The sequence below is a fragment of the Eretmochelys imbricata genome, chromosome 2 (genome assembly GCF_965152235.1).
Source record: "Eretmochelys imbricata isolate rEreImb1 chromosome 2, rEreImb1.hap1, whole genome shotgun sequence".
Classification (NCBI taxonomy): Eukaryota; Metazoa; Chordata; order Testudines; family Cheloniidae; genus Eretmochelys; species Eretmochelys imbricata.
Window position 1 is genome coordinate 192,363,856 of NC_135573.1, and position 23,723 is coordinate 192,387,578.

Consider the following 23,723-nt stretch of genomic DNA (forward strand, 5'->3'; position numbering starts at 1 on the left):
ATGACCTGCACACAAGACACACAACGCAGCCGCGCTTAGCCAATGTCAGGCTGCACAGGGAGCAGCAGGAGGAAGAGGAGGAGGAGGAGGGCGCCTTGTACGCACGGCATGTAAACAATACATGTAAGTTAGCAAATAATGCTGAGTGGGAGCCGCAGCCCGCGGTGCTGAAGTGGATCGGGAGCTCCCCAGCCCGGACCTCTCCCCACACCCGTTTGCTAGCGGGAGGGCGGGACGGAGCCAGGCCCCGAGGGCGCGTGGGGAGCGCGGCGGCTGCAGGGAGCGAGGCAGCGAGCATGGCTTTCCAGCAGCTGGCGGACGTGGCGGAGAAGTGGTGCTCCAACACCCCCTTCGAGCTCATCGCCACCGAGGAGACGGAGCGGAGGATGGATTTCTACGCCGACCCCGGCGTCTCCTTCTACGTGCTGTGTCCGGACAGCGGCTGCGGGGACAATTTTGTAAGTAGCTGGCGGGGGGGGCGCCATACTGCTGCTCGCTCCTTATCCCCCGTCTCCCCCCGGCACGCCTGCTTGGGTGGGACCCCGCGGGGAGCGCCTGGCTCCCGCGCCCCCCCTCTCCCGCGGGCAGCCGGCCCGGTTGAGAGGGAGTGACCCGCCGCCCCGCCCCGCCGGCGCCGCCTCCCCGCGCTGTGTGGGGCTGGGCGCAGCCCGGTTGCCCTGCGGCTGGGGCGCAGTGGGCGGGCTCCAGGCCTCCCTGCGGGGCGGGCGGGGGGCTCCGGCCGCAGCGGCCGGGGCGGGGAGAGCGGGCCCCAGCCGGGCCTGGGGCTGGGCTGGCAGAGCCCTTGGCTGGGGGCGGGGGGAGAGACTTGCCAGCCCGTAGCAAAAAGCTGCAAAATGGAGTCTGGTGGTGGGTGGTCATTGGCGGGCTGGGCTGCCGGGGGGTGGGGAAGCAGCCACCACCCTATGGAGGGAGGCCCTCGCCCCAGGTAGGGCAAGGAGCCGCGGGGCCCTTCGCAGCCCCACCCCAGCCCCACCCTGTGGAGCTGGAGGAGTTGGGGGTTGGGTGAGGATGCGGGCCCCCAGAGGATGGGGAGGAGCCTGAGGCCCCCCTCTTGCTCCTGCGCTGTGGTTTGCTTATGGCTTGCGTACCACTAAGTGCGCTGACCCCCTAGGCTGTGGTTGGGGGGCTGCTTTGCTGTTGCAGCAAATGGAGACTGTGGAGAATAAAATGGAGTCAGAATGACAGGGCTCCCTCCCCCTGCGTCCCATCCCCTCTCTGGGGTTAGGGGTGTGTGAATTTACTCTTAGTCACCCTTGATCCTCCAGGAAACTTTCCTAAATATCCTTCCCCACCCCCATCTTGCTTATAGTGTGATGGGAGGCAGGTGTTGGCCTTTCCTTTTCCCCCTTCCCCAGCAGCCTCAGTTGCCTGCGCATCCTGGCCTGCTGGAGTTCAGCAGCAAGTTCCTACAGTGATGGTAACAAAAATGGCTTCAGGATGGAAAGAGTGCCCCCCCCCCCACTCCAACATCTTAGTGTTGAATGGAAAAACCTGACCTTTACTGCAGGGTTTATAAATTGTACAGCTCTAGTTCTGTACTCTTAAGAGAATGTTTTATTTTTAAAATGGCTTCTAGCATTATTGAAGAAATACCATAGCATATTAATTCATAGCACCTTACATCCCTCAATCTGCTATGCAAATGTTAGTAAGTTCTCCCTCATAAAACCTCTGATAGATAGGTGCAATAAGAACCTATTTTACAGCTGGGTAAATGGAGACAGAGTGCAGGTAAGTGACTTCCCCAAAGAGCACAAAACCCAGTCGGAAGATGCTTATTTATCAGATTATGCAGCTGGTGTTGCAGAATTATAAATCAGGAGACAATGCAGAGTTTAACTGAAGGACTAATGTATCCACCAGCTACTGTATAACAAAAGTCAGGGTTCTGCCAGTTTGTGGAGGCCCTTTTGCCCATTGCAGGACTGGATCCTGACACCCCAATGCTGCAAACACCTATGCACGTGTACAGCTCCCTGTAGGACCAGCCCTAAATGGCCACATCCTTCAACTGGACACCTGCAGGTGAATGCCTGTGGCCATGCCAACCCCTACTGAAGTCAGTAGCACTTTTGGCTATCATGTAGATCCAATTGCAGGATCTGGGCTAAGACTATAATTCCGTGCAGGGATTCTAATGATATCCTACATCACAGAGAAAGCTCATGTGTTTTTTATTTGTGTGTTGTATTATATTGTTATATAATCAGCATTAGTTGAAATCTAGTCAATTAAAAAACAAACTACAAAAGTGTAAGTAGTTTCAGATCCTACTTCTGCCTCTGCACTATCCTGCCAATTTTTGTGGTTTTACAACCACATTTTCTTTTTTCTTCCCAGTTTTTCTGTTTGAAAGGCTCCATCCCCAAACCCAAAGCTACCAGAAAAACTGAGAACTATGTCTCTCCAATCTCTTTCAGCTGTCGTCCCCTCAGGAGGTACTTTTAGCATTAGTCCTTTTACAAAAAAGACAGGAATGATTGTTCCTCAGTTGATGATGTCTCTTTAGTATAACAGCTTAGAACTTATAATGATCTGTTCACCATATTAATTACACCAGCCTGACAGACTCATTTTTGCAGACTCTTTTTTTTAAATGTTCCAAAGACAGTTTTCATTATATGTGGAACTGTGTATTAAAGTTCATTTTAAGAAAACAATAAAAACATGGGGCCTGATTCTCATTTGCACTACGGACCCTTCCTATGTCTTTGGCCACATGAATGGATCTGACTTTAATTTACGTCAACTTTCAGGCCCATTTTCACTGCCAGAATGGTGTGATTACATGCTTTGAGGCCTCTTTACACTGTCAGAGTGTTGTGAAGGGATCAGAGGGCATGTCTGCACTTTAAGTGAAGGTGCGATTGTAGCATAGGTAGGCGTACCCATGCTAGCTATAATTTAGCTAGCATGAGTAACAAATCAGATCTGCACTTGCAGTGTATAAATGAGAATCAGGCCCATAGTGTTTTCATCACCTTTCTTTACATGTTCATTTCAGAATAAGGAAGAGACTTCAACAGAGTACATAGAGGTCCCCAAACTGTCGCTGTGCTCCCCTTGGGGAGTACAGAGGAATGTATGGGGGGGCGGGGCCTGAGCCAGCCCCCACTTGGGTCGGGAGGGAGCACCACCCTTCCCCAAGCTCTGCTCCGACCACGACCCGGGCTCCAGGACCCGTCCCCAGCTTTGGCCGAGGCTCCGCACCCAGCTGCAGGCCCTGCTGCAGACCTGCTTCCTGCCCCACCTACAGCCGAAGCTCCATTGCCAGCCTGGGGCAGGGAGAGGAGCCACACCTGTCCGCGGACACAGCTGTGGTTCTGCTCCCGCCCTCAGCCCCTGGCCGTGGCTCTATTCCCAGCCCTGGCCGCAGACCCAATCCCAGCTGTGACCCCAGCCTTGTCCCCCTTAGCCCGGTCTGTATTCCACCCCCTCCCGAGGGAGTCCGGCTCCCAAGGTGGGGGGATGAGGATAGGGGTAAGGGAGGGGTGTGACCGTGAAAAGTTTGGGTACCACTGACATAGGGGGTGCCAGAAATGTATGTGATAAATCATGAACTTTGAAGGATGAAATGATTAATTAGAGGAGTGTGACAGAAGGAAGAGGAAGACAAGTAAGAGCAGGGGGTAGATGAGAAATAGGCGGGGGAGAATAATTTTTTTATTGTGTTAAATCAGAAATTCCCCAAACTGTGGCCCACAAAGCACTTGCTAGCGGTCTAGAGAGAACTGGCTAGTCAATGGGTATAGGTGATTCCTCCTAGTTTGCAACTGCTGAATTACATTAAAAGAAGGTAAAAATATATTAAATACTTTCCTAATATTACTTTTCCACTTAAGCAATTGCTGTAGTTGCCAGGGGAATGTTGTGTGATTGTGAATGCAAAGGATGTGGTCCATAAAGTGATCTCTGTTAAGATGTGGTTCACCGGCATTAGAAAAGGTTCAGAAAAGGGCAACTAAAATGATTAGGGATTTGGAACAGGTCCCATATGAGGAGAGATTAAAGAGGCTGGGACTTTTCAGCTTGGAAAAGAGGAGACTAAGGGGGGATATGATAGAGGTATATAAAATCATGAGTGGTGTGGAGAAAGTGAATAAGGAAAAGTTATTTACTTGTTCCCATAACATAAGAACTAGGGGCCACCAAATGAAATTAATGGGCAGCAGGTTTAAAACAAATAAAAGGAAGTTCTTCCCACAGTGCACAGTCAACCAGTGGAACTCCTTGCCTGAGGAGGCTGTGAAGGCTAGGATGAAAACAGGGTTTAAAAGAGAACTAGATAAATTCATGGAGGTTAAGTCCATTAATAGCTATTAGCCAGGATGGGTAAGGAATGGTGTGTCTAGCCTCTGTTTGTCAGAGGGTGGAGATGGATGGCAGGCGAGAGATCACATATGTTCACACTATGAAAATATTTGAGAACTCCAGTATTGCATAGTTTTAATTACATGAGAAGATCTCTTACGGCTAGATTTTAAGAAGTATTTAGGTGCCTTACAATGCAGATAGGCACCTCGTGGGATCTTCAAAAGCACTTGAGGTGCCTAACTCCACTTGGCATCTATCTGTACTTTAGGTGCTTAAGTACCTTTAACATCTGGGCCTTAATCTCTGCTTTTATAGGTTATAGTGGCCCCCAAATACTTTGCTGGATTTGCTATATAACCTTACCCAGTATGGGTGAGGGTGGAATAAATTATTCTTTATATTATGTATTCTCTGTTGTCACTTTGTTATTTCTAGTATTCATACTAAATGATACTACAAGCACCAATTTTGCGTTACCTTATTACAGCATTTCCTCTAATACATGTTAGTATAGAATCAGCTAGTCTGAACACTCTTCATCACCAAAATTACCTCAGTAAAGATAAAATACTTTACTAACATGCTCAACAGGTAGATTTTGGAAAAAAATGATCCATCAATATCGTTTAATATTGCTGAACCAGCTAAAGACTGAATGGAAAAATCTTCAAGCGCTATACAATGAACTGCTTCAGCCTTGCTTTCCAAAGATTCCAAAGATATGCACAGATGCTGAATTAAATATTTCAACCTTGATCCTGGGTCAGCTGAGGTTGAAATTAGTAGCTGTGTGCTTTTGTGTTAACACAAAGCAACCAGGAGCAAAATAGGTCTAGCCTGAAAACAACTTATCTGGAGGATGAGGTTTACCTTTTCCTTATTGCTCTGCCACAATTAAACTCTCTTACCCCAGCTTACCAGCAGGCTGTTTTCCCTACTGCAAAGAGATTGCAGATATTTAGTGGGTTTCTCAACAAAAGCATCCTCAATGTGTGCAGTTTTTAAGTCCTGCTATAACTTCCAAAGCAAGAGCTGAATCATCAATTTTCATTTATCTTATTGTGAAAGACAAAAATTCCATTTACTGGGTCTTTTGGAGACACGTGAATCAGACTGTTTAGATTCAAATCCTTAAATTGCTTCATGCATCAGTACTAAACTTGCAGAAAAGACTGTAGGTGCAGCTTTATTAAAGATATCATGATAATACTTTCATGTTTTCTTTTGGTAGAGGAAAGCAAGCCTTTCCCACATGAGATGCTTACTGATGACACTTACGACCTTCCATAATACATTTGTTGCTACAACCAAAATTTTAAATCTCCCGTAGATGTGGAAATTGCTGGAAGCCTTAATTGCTTATTGCTTTACACTATGTAAAAAAAAATCCCTCTTTGAAGACTAAAAGATTTTCTGATGAGTAATTTGCTTGAGTTTTCCCTCGTGCACAAGACCAGTTTATTTTGAGCAAATGCTGATAAATTCACAGTGGAGTTTAAAATGTGGTGGGACTCTGACTGTAAAAAAATAGCGTTGTGAGGTTACACAGGATTACATTTCCCTGTAAAAACATATTTTTGTCACTAAAATGGGCAGGTATGACTCTGGACAAATACCAGAAGCAAATCTGCTCAGTAGGAAGGGGCCATTTTTGCATGTATTGGCAGAAATATATTGGCAGAAATTTCACTTCAGAAACACACACTACTTTTGTAAACTGTAACAGGCATCAAAGAAAATGTAGGTCAAGTGAGGTTAGTACAAAGGTAGTTATAATTTTTCTTTTTAAAGAGGTAGCTTAGCTGATGCTTTGCAATCTCTTAATTGGAGAAATGTAGAACTTAATTCATGTCGGCTAATTTCTGCTGACTAGGAAATAAGTTTGCATGTTATGGGTTGAGACATTTTTTGATTCTTACTCTTTCCTTAATATTAGGTTAATTTCAGAGTTTCTACTGTACCCTTATTAAGTGTAGCCTACTGTTCATGTACTAACAGATACATTAGATGCCCAGTACTTTGGGGGGAAAGTAAGAGAAGATGTAGCATCTAGCTTTCCCTGTAGCGTTATGCTTCTGTCGTTAGAATCTCAGTGAGAGAGGCATTCAGAAAGCATCCTGTGAACAGTGTTTTCACCCAGCACTTCAATGCAAGTCATGTCCCTGTTTTAAGGCTTTCATCAGCCCTTGCATGCAGTCTTTTTCAAACAACATTGTATTGGCAGAATATGCAGGGGTTACAGGAAAGGTTGGAGGCGTGGAGTTTCATAGAACCAGGCTGTGGGGCAGGTCAGAGTACTCCATGGACATACTCAAGATTGGTTTCAGAGTAACAGCCTTGTTAGTCTGTATTCGCAAAAAGAAAAGGAGTACTTGTGGCACTTTAGAGAGTAACCAATTTATTTGAGCATAAGCTTTTGTGAGCTACAGCTCACTTCATCGGATGCATACTGTGGAAAACACATAAGATGTTTTTATACTACAGTTTTTACAGTTTTATACTGTAGTTTTTATCACTACAAAAGGTTTTCTGTCCCCCCACCCCACTCTCCTGCTGGTAATAGCTTATCTAAAGTGATCGCTCTCCTTACAATAAGAAAAGGAGTACTTGTGGCACCTTAGAGACTAACCAATTTAGTTGAGCATAAGCTTTCGTGAGCTACAGCTCACTTCATCGGATGCATACTGTGGAAAGTGTAGAAGATCTTTTATACACACAAAGCATGAAAAAATACCTCCCCCACCCCACTCTCCTGCTGGCAATAGCTTATCTAAAGTGACCACTCTCCTTACAATGTGTATGATAATCAAGGTGGGTCATTTCCAGCACAAATCCAGGGTTTAACAAGAAGGTCGGGGAGGGGGGTGGGGGCGTAGGAAAAAACAAGGGAAAATAGGTTACCTTGCATAATGACTTAGCCACTCGCAGTCTCTATTCAAGCCTAAGTTAATTGTATCCAATTTGCAAATGAATTCCAATTCAACAGTTTCTCGCTGGAGTCTGGATTTGAAGTTTTTTTGTTGAAGAATTGCAACTTTCATGTCTGTAATCTCGTGACCAGAGAGATTGAAGTGTTCTCCGACTGGTTTATGAATGTTATAATTCTTGACATCTGATTTGTGTCCATTTATTCTTTTATGTAGAGACTGTCCAGTTTGACCAATGTACATGGCAGAGGGGCATTGCTTGCACATGATGGCATATATCACATTGGTGGATGTGTAGGTGAACGAGCCTCTGATAGTGTGGCTGATGTTATTAGGCCCTGTGATGGTGTCCCCTGAATAGATATGTGGGCACAGTTGGCAACGGGCTTTGTTGCAAGGATAGGTTCCTGGGTTAGTGGTTCTGTTGTGTGGTTTGTGGTTGCTGGTGAGTATTTGCTTCAGGTTGGGGGGCTGTCTGTAGGCAAGGACTGGCCTGTCTCCCAGGATTTGTGAGAGTGTTGGGTCATCCTTCAGGATAGGTTGTAGATCCTTAATAATGCATTGGAGGGGTTTTAGTTGGGGGCTGAAGGTGATGGCTAGTGGCGTTCTGTTATTTTCTTTGTTAGGCCTGTCCTGTAGTAGGTGACTTCTGGAAACTCTTCTGACTCTATCAATCTGTTTCTTCACTTCCGCAGGTGGGTATTGTAGTTGTAAGAATGCTTGATAGAGATCTTGTAGGTGTTTGTCTCTGTCTGAGGGGTTGGAGCAAATGCGGTTGTATCGCAGAGCTTGGCTGTAGACGATGGATCGTGTGGTGTGGTCAGGGTGAAAGCTGGAGGCATGTAGGTAGGAATAGCGGTCAGTAGGTTTCCGGTATAGGGTGGTGTTTATATGACCATCATTTTATTAGCACTGTAGTGTCCAGGAAGTGGATCTCTTGTGTGGACTGGACCAGGCTGAGGTTGATGGTGGGATGGAAATTGTTGAAATCATGGTAGAATTCCTCAAGGGCTTCTTTTCCATGGGTCCAGATGATGAAGATGTCATCAATATAGTGCAAGTGGAGTAGGGGCGTTAGGGGACGAGAGCTGAGGAAGCGTTGTTCTAAGTCAGCCATAAAAATGTTGGCATACTGTGGGGCCATGCGGGTGCCCATAGCAGTGCCGCTGATCTGAAGGTATACATTGTCCCCAAATGTAAAATAGTTATGGGTAAGGACAAAGTCACAAATTTCAGCCACCAGGTTAGCCGTGACATTATCGGGGATAGTGTTCTTGACGGCTTGTAGTCCATCTTTGTGTGGAATGTTGGTGTAGAGGGCTTCTACATCCATAGTGGCCAGGATGGTGTTTTCAGGAAGATCACCAAAGGATTGTAGTTTCCTCAGGAAGTCAGTGGTGTCTCGAAGGTAGCTGGGAGTGCTGGTAGCGTAGGGCCTGAGGAGGGAGTCTACATAGCCAGACAATCCTGCTGTCAGGGTGCCAATGCCTGAGATGATGGGGCGCCCAGGATTTCCAGGTTTATGGATCTTGGGTAGTAGATAGAATATCCCAGGTCAGGGTTCCAGGGGTGTGTATGTGCAGATTTGATCTTGTTCTTTTTCAGGGAGTTTCTTGAGCAAATGCTGTAGTTTCTTTTGGTAACTCTCAGTGGGATCAGAGGGTAATGGCTTGTAGAAAGTGGTGTTGGAGAGCTGCCGAGCAGCCTCTTGTTCATATTCCGACCTATTCATGATGACAACAGCACCTCCTTTGTCAGCCTTTTTGATTATGATGTCAGAGTTGTTTCTGAGGCTGTGGATGGCATTGTGTTCCGCACGGCTGAGGTTATGGGGCAAGTGATGCTGCTTTTCCACAATTTCAGCCTGTGCACGTCGGCGGAAGCACTCTATGTAGAAGTCCAGTCTGCTGTTTTGACCTTCAGGAGGAGTCCACCTAGAATCCTTCTTTTTGTAGTGTTGGTAGGGAGGTCTCTGTGGATTAGTATGTTGTTCAGAGGTATGTTGGAAATATTCCTTGAGTCGGAGACATCGAAAATAGGATTCTAGGTCACCAGAGAACTGTATCATGTTTGTGGGGGTGGAGGGGCAGAAGGAGAGGCCCTGAGATAGGACAGCTTACAATGTGTATGATAATCGAGGTGGGCCATTTCCAGCACAAATCCAGGTTTTCTCCCCTCCCACTCTCCTGTTGGTAATAGCTTATCTGAAGTGATCACTCTCCTTACAATGTGTATGATAATCAAGGTGGGTCATTTCTTCTTGTGCATCATCAGCCGTGTTGTTTACCAAATTCCATTTACAGGGTCAAACAACCTGGGGGCATTATTACTGCGGATGATGCATAAGAAGGAAAAACCTCATCTTGACTTTCAGATCCCAAGCTGAGTTTGCAGGGCTGATGTTAAACAAAAGCACCGTTACTTGTAAAATGATATACATGAGGCAATGTGTATTTGGGACATTCTGATTCCCCACCCTGGTTCAATCATGAACGGTGTATTTTCTAATTTATTTTCAAGCCTTCATCGTTTTCTCTATCTCCTGGTATATTGTGCTAATGCAACCAAGTTGTATCTCTGGAGGCTGCTTTAAAAATGTGGGACCATACCCAGTTCCTGAAGTAATGTAATATCCGTATCCCTAGTACAAATTTAAATTGCAGTCCAGTACATCTTTAAACCATATCACCTTATAAAATCATAAGAAAAAATCCATTGAATTCCTATTAACTCCTGTTCTTTCTTTCATTGCTATTGTCTTTTAGCATGTGTGGAGTGAAAGTGAGGACTGCTTACCTTTCCTGCAGTTGGCACAGGACTACATCTCTTCCTGTGGTAAAAAGACCCTCCATGAAATACTGGAAAAAGTCTTCAAATCTTTCAGGCCTGTAAGTGCTTGTTTTACTTCTATATATTTACTATAGTTGTGATTTTAATAAAATGTGTCATTGAGAACAAGACAGATTTTTCACAATGACTTATTTGTCCAGTCAAATAGCCCAAACAGGCTAACAGTGAGTATAGGGAACTTGTTCTTGTAAATCAGATGCCTTTTTATTTCTAGCTTCTCATTTGACAAATTGAGATTCCCTGCTGTGGTGGGAAGCAAATTGATGTCTCAGCCAGTCAAGCTGGCACCCCACCCTGATGATGAATTGTACATGATCCAGCACTGAGTATGAAGAATGGAATTAAAAATTTTATTAAAGCTAATGTTAAAAAAATTATATAATACATAGGTTGGGAAAAGTGTCTGTACATTTGGGTATAGTGCTTAGATTATCCACAATGTAGTTAGTTTTTAAAAGTCATATGATACATAGAGTACATAATCAGTAATAACCCAAATTTAGGTGAATAGATATAACAATACAGTTTAGATATTAGAATCCGAATACTCGGGTACATCACTCATGAAAAGTTGTACAGAGATTTGGTTGTGGAAAGCAAAATATATCCATGAGTGGAGATAGTCCCTCAATAATTGAGAATTAGGATAAGATGTCCATTTAGAAAATACAGTCCATGAGGAAAGTATTTGTTACTTGCCTGACTGCACTTCTCATCAGCACTCCAGCTCATCCCTCCTGGTATTGCTGATGTCCAGTGGTGTGTTCTATGTAGATGTCCCTTGACCACCTGATGGTGTCCGACACCATGAGTTGCCGCATCAGCTGAGCGTAGCATTGACCGATTCCTCGTTATTTCTGCACTCGCTCGTTACTGGGGTCCCATGTGCTACAAAACTATGTAGGACTTGGTGGCAGAATCATTTTCTGGCACTGGAATTTGGGAGTTTTTCAAGGATCTGTATAAAGCAAATACAGTTTGGGGAGGTGGAGGGAAATACAGTTTTTTGTTTCAAACTAAGTTCATATTTAACCTTGAGGTCACCTGATATTTGAGATACTTGCTGAGATGCTATCCTGAGCTGAGTGGAATAGTAATAGTTTGACTTTTTTGTTTGTTTTTGTTTTGTTATATTTTGCTCATCAGTCCTTATATAGCGCCGAGATGTATAGGGCTAAGATGCCTCATGTTACTGTACTAGCCATCTGCTGCCAGAGACCGATATTAAAACGTGGCTTTTGTCAAACTGAGGAGAATTTGGTGGTCTCAGCATAGTCCCGACTATACATTTGTCTTGCTAAACCACCACATAATACAGCATATTGTCAGCCTCTTCTCTTGAGTGACCTAGGACTGGAATATCTGGAGTGTCATAAAGAGGAGTAGGGGTTTATTGGCAGAGTCATGTGCTTTCACTATGTCTGCTTAGATCATGTCAGTAAGCGAAGCTGGTTATGTTTTTGAACATCTGATGAAAAATGAAAAATTTTAGACAATTCTTCTAACTTTTTTTGATGATATTTTGACCAGCTGATCATGAGGACTAAACTTTATCCAAAGAGTTTAATACAAAAGGCAAGTGGCCAGGAGTGTGCCTATGAAATACTGGGCCTCATTTACTCTGTGTTGCAACCTTAAAAGGCCAACTGCCAATTTCACTGGCAACTGTGAAATAACTTAGTTTAAAAAATGAAATAACTTAGTTTAAAAAAATCCATCTAGAGAGTGGAGGTGAATAAAGCCGATGCACACTTTTCTTAGAAGGGACTGGAAATTTGATCCATCTATGCAGCTACTCTAATTATGGTAAATATATAAAAATACACTTCCCAGAACAATGTCCAGCCCTTGAGAGAGATTTTCCTTCCCTCAATATAGTTTAAGGCCTTGTCTACATAAGAAAGTTCCAGTGGTTTAACTAAAGGAGTGGTTTCAAACCAAATTAAACTGATGCAAACCCCAGTTTATGCAAACCCCAGTTTGGACATTCTTGTTTCTGTTTAAATCAGGTTTATTTAAGTTTAGCTTAAGTCTATTAAGAATTGGTTTAAAATAAACCAAATTAAGTCACTCTTAAACTGAAGAAATGAAAGGTAATATATTCTAAGGCCAGAAAAGACCATTGTGATAATCTAGTCTGACCTCCTATGTAACACAAGCTGTAGGATTTCACAGAGTAATTCCTGCATAAAGCCCATAAATTCTGGTTTAGCTACAGTGTATCTTTAAAAAAGATATCCAATCTTGATTTAAAGGCTTCATTTGGCGGAAAATCGACCACATCCCTAGATAATTAGCCACTGGAAATAAGTTACTGACTGATCACTACTGTTCAAAATGCTCCCTTCAGTTTTATGTTCTCAGCTATTCAATACATTTGTGAGATGAAAAACTTTCTCCTTATTCCTAGTCTGAATTAGTCTAATTTCAGTTTCCAACCATTGGATCTTATTATGCCTTTTTTGCTAGATCAAATTACCAGAAATCTCTTCCCCATATACTTATAGACTGTGATCAAGTCACTGTTAACTTTCTCCTGGGTAGACTAAATTGAGTTTCTTTAGACTCTTCCTAGCAAAAAATCAAATAAATAATAAAATCCCCACAAAACTCGTCACTTTTTTGGTGTTCTGCATTCTTGTCTCATCTCCTCAAACATACCTGTTTCTACTATGCCGTTTTAGTTCCTGAATACAGGTTGTGAAGCATCTATGCTGGTAGTTCTAAGCACCTATCTTTTTGTCTGACCATCGATTCCTGATGTGAAAGAATTAATGCATCCACATTATTTTCAGAGTAGAATCATTTTTATTTCTTAAGCCATATATAGACATATTTTAATATTTGTTTGTTAGATTTTGATTAAATACATTATCACCTTCCCCCACATCTGCTGTTTACAAACTAGTGGATTATTTAGATACCACCATGAGTGTACAAGACACTTTGCACTAGTTAAAATATACAAGATAAAAAAAAAATCCCAGGAACATAGTCCCTACCCAAAGCATTTATTTACAACTGAATCGTATACCCTAAATACAAATGGCTGTTACTTTTCTCTGGTTAGATGTACCAGCAACATCTTTCTGCAAATTCAAGTCCTCCGACAATGTGTGGTACTTTCAGTATGAAAGACTAAATACAAGTAGGACATTTTCTATGTAAAAGCTGATATGCTCATGGCCTTCAATCTTATGTAAGGCTCAGAGATCGACCCACTGCACCCCAAAATCCCTGATAGATGAATAGCATGGACTGAATGAATAAATAAACTCTGGATTGTTTTCTCATCATTTGCTGTATTGTGATTGCTTGTTGGTCTTCCTTCATCCAGCCCATCTCTTCCTGGTGCACTCCTTCAGCTGGCTGGCCTAGCTCTCCATGCCCAGTAGGCTTCTGTCCCTCCTCCATTTTTCCTCCTCTCTCTTCTATCCTGTTCTGCTGCTCGCCTCCTCATTTTCTCTCTCCTTTTATCCATTCCCCTCTCTTGTTCCAGCCTTCTCTTCTTCCCCCACTTCAACCCACAATTCCCCCCCAACACACTAAAACCAAGATTTTTATAATATAAATAAGACAGATATATAAAACTGATGTGTTTAAAAGAAAAATGACATGATGCTAATGTGCTGTGGCTGCCATGAGCCTGATCACTTTGCCCCACTCTCCCTCTGTTTCTTTGTAAACACTCTAAGGCAGGGACTGGGTCTTCCTAAATGCTTGTATGTTGCCTAGTGCTTTGGGCCCAGATCCTGATTGGGTCCTTTGGTTGCTACTGCAGTATAAATAATAACAAAGAATAAAATTTTCCAAAGGCGCTATGTGATGTAGACATGTAGCTACCATTGAACGTAAAGGGACTTTGGCACCTAACTATCCAAGTCACGTTTGAAAATGGCAATTGGGCTCCTAAACCACTTAGTCCCAGATCCTTAGAGGTATTTAGGTACCTAACGTCCATGGATTTAATCCCCTAAGGATTTCAGAGAGGACTAGCAAGATGCTTCTTTGGAGTAGACTCCTCACTTAACTGATTAATTTTACATAACTAGTACAGCGTGTGTGTGTGATCTGTAGGTCCCCCGACTCTCTCCCTGTTATTTGTCCTTTTTGACCCTCATGATATGTTTATATCTCATTACCCTTCTTATGCTAATTTTGAAGGCAAAGAGCTAGAAACTCCCCTCACCCCCAAAATGAAGGTTAAGATTCTCATTTATGTGATTAATTTTCCTACAGATCAAGGGATGGTGGGCCCAAAAACCATGAGCTTCACCGGGCCCAAAGGCCACAGCTGGATATTGTCCTTTTGTCCATTGAATAGTTTTGAATACAAAAATATAATAAACTAATGCACATTTTTAAAAGTTGGCCTTGTAATTTTCATATCCCTGTATAAAAATTTCCCTCTCCTGGTGGAGACAGTTGTTTTTGTCCCTTCTGTAAGACAACAGCTGAATCCCTCTCTAAGGAAGGTGCAGCGTGAGTCTGTGGTTGCTCTTTCAGTCTTAGCAGGCTAAATACCGAGTATTACCAATAAGGCTTAGCATATGATTTTGCTTTGCAGATATTAGTAGCCGTTTATGTAAGTTTTGTGAGGGGTCTGGTATGAGATTTTCAAAGCAGATGTACTGTTTTGAGTGGGATATGCTTATGTATTCCTGAATTTCATTGGCTTGCCAATCTCTTTTTGAAGGAAGAGGGAAAAGTTCAAATAGTTTCTCCACCTTCTAAAACAAACAGTTGCCATTACAGTGATCTGAAACATTATAGAGCTGAGGCATCCAAACTTTGCCCAGATGAGAGATGTATTGGTACTAGGGCTGTCGATTAATTGCAGTTAACTCACGCGATTAACTCAAAAAAATTAATTGCGGTTAAAAAAATTAATTGCGATTAATCGTACTATTAAACAATAGAATACCAATTGAAATGTATTAAATATTTTTGATGTTTTCTGTATTTTCAAATATATCTATTTTAATTACAACACAGAATACAAAGTGTACAGTGCTCACTTTATATTATTTTTTATTACAAATATTTGCACTGTAAAAATAAAGGAATAGTATTTTTCAGTTCACCTCATACAAGTACTGTAGTGCAATCTCTTGATCATGAAAGTATAACTTGCAAATGCAGGTTTTTTGTTACATAACTGCACTAAAAAACAAAACAATGTAAAACTTTAGATCCTACAAGTCCACTCAGTCCCAATATATTTGAAAATATAGAAAACATCAAAAAAATTTAAACGGTATTAATCATGATTGATTTTTTTTAATCGCTTGACAGTCCTAATTGGTACTTTGTCAGGAGCCTAAATCTAATTTGTAGAAATTTGAGAGGATTGTGGCCAACGTTGATTTTAATATGCAGCTATCTCCTGGTAAGACTACTGAATTCAGCATAAAATGCTCCAGCTTGATTGAGAGGGTGAATAGTTCAAGATGAAGCAATTGCATGCTGGGATCTTCTGGTCTTTTTAGGGCTTTAGCACCTATGGCTACCCCATCTAACTCAGCAAGCTGCACTCTCGTCATTCCTCTGTTAGTGGGATAGAATGGTTTCCTTTTTGGTGCAAAAGGAATAAGTGTGATCGTCTTGTAGGGTTATTGAATGCAATGCAAATGGAGAATTTTAAACTGAGTTAACTAGAGCTTAAGTATACTACACAGGGACCTTTTGAATTTAGAGCATCAGTTGTATTGCCAACCGTAAGCATTCAAAAATCATGCATTTCAGGCCTCAAAAATCATGACTGGCATAAAGATCATAAGGTGTCTCTCCTCCTACCCCCACCCCCCAACACAATATTTGTGGATACTTTTATTTGTCTGCTGGTTTCTGAGCCTTTAGGGTGCACTTGGTTCACATGAAGCTTTTCTATGCAACCATGAGGACTGGAAATTTACTTTAAAAAAAGAAAGAAAGCAGAGATTCTCTCATAACCTCATGACTCAGGGGCTTTCAGAAAAAAGCCAAATATCGGGGCAAGACACATGGTAAATTTGCAAGAATTGGCAACATGGCATCAGTTGGATCTTTGCCATTGATTGTTACACTTTCCCATTTTCTCTTCTTTAAAATAGTTACTGGGGCTTCCAGATGTCGATGATGATGCATTTGAAGAGTATAACGCAGACGTGGAAGAGGAGGAACCAGAAGCCGATCACCAACAAATGGGTGTCAGCCAGCAGTAATTATCTGAGGAATTAAAAGATTTTAATCTGTTGGTACCAGGTGGGGTCATGTGCTCCTGCATTAGCATTTTTGAATTAGCGCATCACATGGGAAATGTGGCTCCCAGAATCAAAGTTTAAAAAAAATAATAAAAACATAAATATCTCTGTGATGAGCTTTGCTAAGAAGTGACCTGAATTTCACTCCTGTTTCAGTGGGGTTTCTATGGAGTTGTCTTGGTAGCATTCTGCCATCATTAATTTAGAACTAGTTTTGTCGCTGACTGTCTCTTTGACTCATGTTTGAGAATAACATTCACTGACATGAATGTAGAGTACTTTGAATGTAGGAACTGTTGGATAGTGTGTGAAGTACTCACATATGACCCTATGGAGGAAAATGAATGCAGAGAATAAATGCAATCTGCACTTTTAGTTTTAATTCAACAATTATTTTTTATTTTTATTATATTTTTTTTGCTGTACTACCAATCAGAATATCAAACTGTGAGAGATTATGCCTGTAAAACACTAGTTTCATAGTGGTTAATATTGCAGAAGTGCAGATAAAGATTGAACAAAAATAATTACTTAGGAGGGACAAAATTCAGATAAATGCTTGTGCAGCACATTTTAGTGTTTCTTAACACCACCTGAATGTACAGGTGCTGGGTTAATCACTGGGCATAATTAGGACATTTGTGTGATCAGTGCACGTCGTGATACACATTGGTACTTTGATGCCATCTGTTCCAAAGCCAAATGCTGTTTTAATAGAAATTAAATGAATTTAAAAATTTCCATTGTGTATTCTCCTCCTGCACGAAAATCAACCTTTAGCTTCACTGGCTTTAATAAAACAACAACTTTATTCAAATCTTGCAGCATCCTGAATTAAAGTGCAACTTAACCTTGAAGCCCTAAGGGTGTAAACCAGCACCTGGCTCTTTAAATTATAATGGAATCCTTCTTCACACTGGGCCTTGTTCTTCAGTGTCTTGTACCTTGTGTAGCATACTTGTCAAAGTGGGTGTAAAATGCTACCAAACCAGAATGGTAGGGCCTGATTCTTATTCTCACTGAGGTCCCTTTACATTGTTCTCGCTGTGTAAAAAGGTCTTGAAGGGAGCACAGATGTAATTTATGGCCACTTTAAGGTCCCTTTACATTGTCTAGGGTGGGTCCTCGGCTGGTGTCAATTGCCAATGGAATGATGACGGTTTCCATCAGCTGATGACCTGTCCGCCAGAGTGGTGGAAAGGGGTTTCAGTATAAATTAAAGTAAGACCCATAGTATTTTACACCTCATTTTCCCAGGTGTAAATGACTCCCAAGTGAGTATCAGATGGTGAAGACACACAGCCTCTTTATTTACTCACCTTTTATTCTGAAAATGTAAGAAAAGAAGGGATTCCATTCTCGTACAGCAGTTTTCCACTATCGAAAAAAGTATTTCTAATTGACTGTTTTTAGACAACTTTTTTAAAAACACAAAATGTAGGTCTCAAACTTCAGAGCCCTTTAATGCAGCATTAGCTTTATAAAAATTAACACTGAGTGAAGAGAAAATGCTTGGACAACTCTCAGAAACAACTGACACCCTTTTAAAAACCCTGTTATTAGCAGTATCTCCTACTGGATATGTTTGTAAAGGAAATTGTTTTAAAGGCGAGTTAAAGAGTTAATTTTCTTGGTGATTTGTGTGTCTGGTGAAGGCTTAGGGGATGCATAAAGCTTAATTTTCTAACAGAGGCAAAACTTTCTGTAACCAGGATGGAAAATGGTATTTGAATATGCACAGAAGTGTCTGCAACACTGTAAAAGTCTGAGTTTAAGAATATCACTAAATAGACAAGAAACCGAACTTAATGAAACTTTGTACATTCTCTTGGCATGCAGGCATAAATATGATAGTCGCAACACATTTTCTATGGACTAGTGGTGTGAGAACTGTGCCAGTTCATTGTATAACACTGTACAGCAGTAATAGGCTTTTTGCTTACCAAAATAAAGTGTAATACCAGTGGTTTCCATCCTTGCTTTAAGTACCCAAGTTTTTCTTTCCTTTCCATCTAAAAGAGACTTGTCATAACTTTACACAGGGGCGTCCTTCAGAGGAGCCTTTTGGGGGTTACTTCCTTAGGCACTGATCCTTTGATCATACAAATAGACCTTTTGGGGCTGATTTTCCTCTGCGTAAAACCTAAAGCAATGCATTGTTTGCACCTATACAAGGTGGATATAAAATACTGCCATTCTGATTTGCTAACCATTTAGACCGATTTTGCACAGGTGCAAATGACTGTGCACACAGCTTCTGGTTCTCCCTTACACTAAGGCCCCTTCGCACTGCTCTAACATGGGTATAGATGTAATTTGTAGGAGCCTTAATGCAAATGAGAATCAGGCCGTTTGACTACAATGGGGCTATTTCTGTGAGTAAGAGCTACTTGAGTGAGTGAAGGCTGGAGGATCCAGCCCTTGTGAACTACATACAATGGAGTTGTGATGTATTCTGCACTTTGCCACCTTTGCCTGCATTTTTATTGACTCTGATCTGCAAATGAGCAGTGGATCATTAATATGGTTACAAGCAAACATGAAGCTGTAAATTATAAAGATAGATATATTATTTCCTGTATTCATTGATTTGTTTTTATTTTGAACATCATATACCATATGAGTGACTTCTGCAACTTGCCTAGGGTCCTAGTCTGCAGCTTTCACTCCCATTAAACTCCCATTGAAGCCAGCAAGAGTTTTGCCCAAATAAGGACTGAAGATCAGGCTCCTGAAAGGGCCTAGTCCTGCAAAGTGCTGAACCCCCTTGTCTCCCATTGATTTTGCTGGGAACTGAGCATGTTGAGGCACTGCTAGGTCAGGCTACTACCATGCACCATTTAAAATAAACTGGAATTTTATATAGAGAGGATAAAATATAAATTTACATGTGTATTAAATGTTAAATGAGCATTAATATAGAATGTATTTTATAAAAAAATATTGGTTTCTTAGACTTTGACCATATCCATTTCTGTGTTGTTATGGTATTGTTTCTTATTTATCAAACAATCCAAGAAATGCTGAATTATCTAGTGGAACCACACGGGTTCCACACTTTTTATTATTATTTTTTCCTTCTCACTTCCCTTGTCTGAGTTGGAATTATTAGCCACTTACCCAGTAATTTAAAGGAGGAGGCATGGCCTGGTGGATAGCCCTTCTGAGATCCCAGTCCTGCAAACACAACGTGGGTAAGTGCTTGCAGGGGGGGAGCCTGAGTCAGGGAATCTGGTGTTTCTTATCAGCTTGCCACTGATTCACTCTTGACTTTAGGTGAGTCACTAGGGTTTTCAGGGGAGCCTGCGAGAGTTATGAATCCAGATCCTGGTGAAATTCGTTGGGAAATGGGTGCCTAACTCCTATATTTTCCTTTGAAAAATCTCTTGTACTTCAGTTTCCCAATCTGTAAAATGAGGGTGATAGTCACATTTACTCACCCATATCAAGAGCTTTTCCGATCTAGGGATGAAAGGTGATAAGTATTTTATTATTGCCCGTCCTCAAAGCAGAATGTTGGTGAAAAGACAGTAAAAAAGAATGGGCAAAACCAGTCCTTTTTTCCATGTGTAGATTTGATTTTCTAACTAAATATTAATGTATCAGACTCTCAGACTGGGCGCTTTGGAATCCAAGTTGCACTTTTGCAATGAGCAGAGTCCTGTTTGGGGAGATTCAGAAATAGGTGGAACGTCAGGAAAAAATGAATACGTTTTATAAACATTACAACTTACGTTTTGGTGGGGTGAGGGTGATGCCAGGCAAGAGAGTAAAATGGCGTCTTTCAGGAAAATGCCAGGATTGCTGAGAAATCTTAGACCTAGCTCCAAGCAGTCTGCTTCTGGGTCCCATGTAGTCCATAGAGAAACTGCGACATGTTCCTATAAGGTCTCAAAGTCAGGGGTGTAGTTCTGTGTAGGTTAAAATTAGCATAATGATTGATAAACGTGTGGGGGTGACAAGGGGAGGATGGAGAAAAGATTAACTTTGGGCATGTCAACACAACAGGCACGGTAGTGACACAGATGTGCTGTAGTAGCTATGCCACCATAGCATGATAGTGTAGGTGCTTCCTATGTTGGTGGATAGGCTTTTTCCATCACTGTAGGAAGTCCACCTCCCCGAGTGGCGCTAGGAAGGCGGACCGAAGCATTCTAACGGGGGGTTCATAGCTACGCTGACCTGGGCTCAGAGGTGTGGGTTTTTCACATCCCTGAGCGCTATAGCTATGTTGACCTAAATCTTAAGTGTAGACCAGGCCTCAGAAACCTTTTTTCCTGGCATTGTTATTTATTATTTGTATTGTGGTAGCATAGGAGCTCCAGCCAGGGGCCAGGACCCCATTTTGCTAGGAGCTGTCCAAACACAGAACAAAAAGACCCCAAAGAGCTTGATCTGGATACAGGCAACTCATTTTAGAGACAAACTAAATTCTGCAATTCTGTGTTCACGAACACAGATGTGGGGACTAACAACCCCACCACACATGGTCATAATCAGTAACTTGAATCTCTCAGGACCGTCCTGTCCAAATCACGAGCCCTATCCCATATTATTTCTCAGCTAGTCAGTCCCCTCCCCACCCCACTCCCCCCTTGGGTAGCTCTGTGCCTTTGAAATTTGTAAGCTCATAAAATGCAGTTTTTGCTGAAAGTAATTGTAGCTAGATTTCCTTTATCAGTGGCCTGCGCACATACTATTGCAATTTCACCCTGTGTAGCAGGACATGCTGCTTGAGTCAGGGGAGCAGGAGTGGGGAAGGTGTTCTGCAGCAAAGTGGTTTGTGGCATTTCCAGCCGCAGCTGTGGTTACTTCTTAATAAGCTGTGAAAAGCCATCCCAAGGGTCCATTACAGTCAAAATAGTTTGCAGATGGCTGTTGTTTCACATAAACATTGAATAGCTGTCCAATTTCTCTCAATAAAGAGTACTTTTAGTAATGTTGTACCAGGACCCAAGACTGAAGCACACTGGTCAAGGTTTGATCATAAGTGACTAGTGATTTTGGGTGTCCGGACTGAGACATCTTAATGAGGCTTGATTTCCAAGAAATGCTGAACACCCAACCTCTCAAAATCATGTCCCTTCAAGATGTGTCATCTTGGGCACCCAAAAACAAAGGCATCTGAAATCACTAGTCACTTGAAAATCCAGTTCAGCCTGGGGGGTCCAGCTCTGAAGATTGAGTGGCTAAGGAAGCAGGCACATTGTATCCAGTGTCTGTGTACTCTGTTCTGAATTGTGCTGAACAAAGGGGGTTATTTTATTGTTTGGTTTTTAAATCTGGCAAAGCCCTTCTCTTCCAACCCACTTCTGCAATATGAGTTCCCAGTTGGAAAACCATGGTCCCTGATTACTAGGCAGGAGTGACTGAGAGAAGTGAAGTTATTAAATCCTAACAGGCTCTGTGTGGGTGGATTCCCTGAAGTCATTGGGAGTGAAGGTGTAAGATTGGGACCTAAATTTCCAAAGGGGGTTATTACAATAAAAACACACAATGAGACAGATCATTCTCCCTAGAGTTCCTCAATATCTAAATATCGAGTCCTCTCTGAAACCAGAAACTGCCCCTTTTAGGATTTTAATCAGACTTTGTCTGAAATTTACTAAATTGCATTGTTGGGATCTGATATCCATGGCAGATGCACATTGCACTCTGTAGGAGGAGATTTGTTTAAGAGCCCTACCTACAATGACAAGTTCAGTGTGCTAAATTGTTGTTCAAATGCATTAAGTTGGGATTTTTTAACATCACCTGTTTTATTATTTCTAAAGGGTATTATGCATAAAGGCGCAGCTCCATTATTACAAGCTCGTTTAAATAAAGCCATGTAACATTGCTTCACCAATCAGAGCTCAGTTGTAAGCAGGAACGTATAGAGTATCACAAGTGGTGTTCATTTGTCTGTAGAAAAAATTCTTTGAGCTAGCCAGTACTGACCACAGAAAAGCTACAGCGGTTTCATGTAACATACTTTGAGCTTTTGAAATTCCCTTTCTGTACTGACATACTGTTATTTATGTAGACAAAGATGTGTGGTAACATTGCATGTAAAGGATGTCTACTTTCGTCTTTAGGGAGTAGGGGAATAAATGTCAGAGCTGGAGTTCGGTCTAAATCAATTTTTGTTGTCAAGTTTTACTCTACCAATGTTGGGCTCAATCCAGCCAGCAACATATCAAGCAGAAGTAACGAGCCATTTGCCATGCAAAACTGTTTTTAATGTGGTTTTTCTCATTTTCTTGCTGGAAGATTTGTCTCTGTTTGTGACTACAAAGCTGTGAAATGGGTTGCCAAAAGATGTTGCCCTTTTGTTAAATGCTTTAAAAGGTGTGAACTTTTAATGGAACCCTGTCTATTCTTCCATTCCTACTTTTTCTCCCCCGACACCTAGGCATCAAATCCAACAATGTAGCTTGCCATTAAAGAGCTTACCAAACTTTGATGACTTCTGGATTCTTTTCTCTGTGAGTGAAATAATGCTAGAAAGTGGTTCCAGGACAGAGTATACAACTCAAAGAACATGCTGTGAGAGGGGGAAGGGGCTGGGTTCGAGCTTAATATTTTCTGTGCAGCTTCGGTGTGTGGTGGAACAGATACAATATTTGCAAATGTAAGGCACTGTGTGAGATTTAGTTCTAAACCCTACAGATCAAGCTGTGTCTTGGGAGGGCAGAGTTCAGGACTATCAGCTGTTTTCAGCTGAACGGATCACTAGCAAATCTTAACATTGACAACATGAGGCAGTAGTTTCGCTGTCCTAATATGAGTTGCTGTTGCCCTGCAGGCTTTGGTTGAGCACGTAACAAGTCCTCTGTCTTGTGGAAATTAGGAAGTTATCCATTCTGTCTAAAATGAAAATGGCAATACTTGTCCATTGATATGCCTGTACACTGCACTTTTAAATGCAACCGTGAAATCGGCATACTATACCCAGATTTGTTTGGAAGACTACTGTGCCAGTCTAGCGAATCCACCGTCATTCACTCTGTTGAAATAATTTTCTGTCTGTGGAAGAACAGGCATTTAACTTTAACACTCTACATATTGTTTTGATAAGTTCCGTGGCTGGAATTGTTCCCTTCAACAGGGGACACCATTTAAGGGGGAAATGTCATTGGATGCTCAGTGGAGAATCCTGAACCATTCCCATTGGGGGCAAGGTGTCCACCCTTTGTGGATCAGGCAGGAGATTGGATCCCAGACCTGAAGAAGAGCTTAGTGTAAACTCAAAGGCTTGTCTCTCTCATCCACAGAAGTTGGGCCAATAAAAGATACTACCTCAACCACCTTGTCTCTCTGAGTTTCAGACAGCTCTTCAGGAGGCACAGGGCTTCAGCACAACTGTCTGGGACACTCCCTCTTCCAT

The 23,723-nt window shown here is 42.1% G+C and overlaps 1 protein-coding gene across 1 annotated transcript; it reads left to right on the forward strand.

The window, feature by feature from the left end:
* The first annotated feature begins 269 nt into the window (after positions 1–269).
* MTURN (maturin, neural progenitor differentiation regulator homolog) lies at positions 270–22,778 on the forward strand. The gene is made up of 3 exons (XM_077811210.1): positions 270–458; positions 10,028–10,150; positions 16,205–22,778. The coding sequence occupies exons 1-3, from the start codon at positions 297–299 to the stop codon at positions 16,313–16,315; spliced, it is 396 nt and encodes a 131-aa protein (XP_077667336.1). The 5' UTR covers positions 270–296; the 3' UTR covers positions 16,316–22,778.
* Positions 22,779–23,723: the final 945 nt, after the last annotated feature.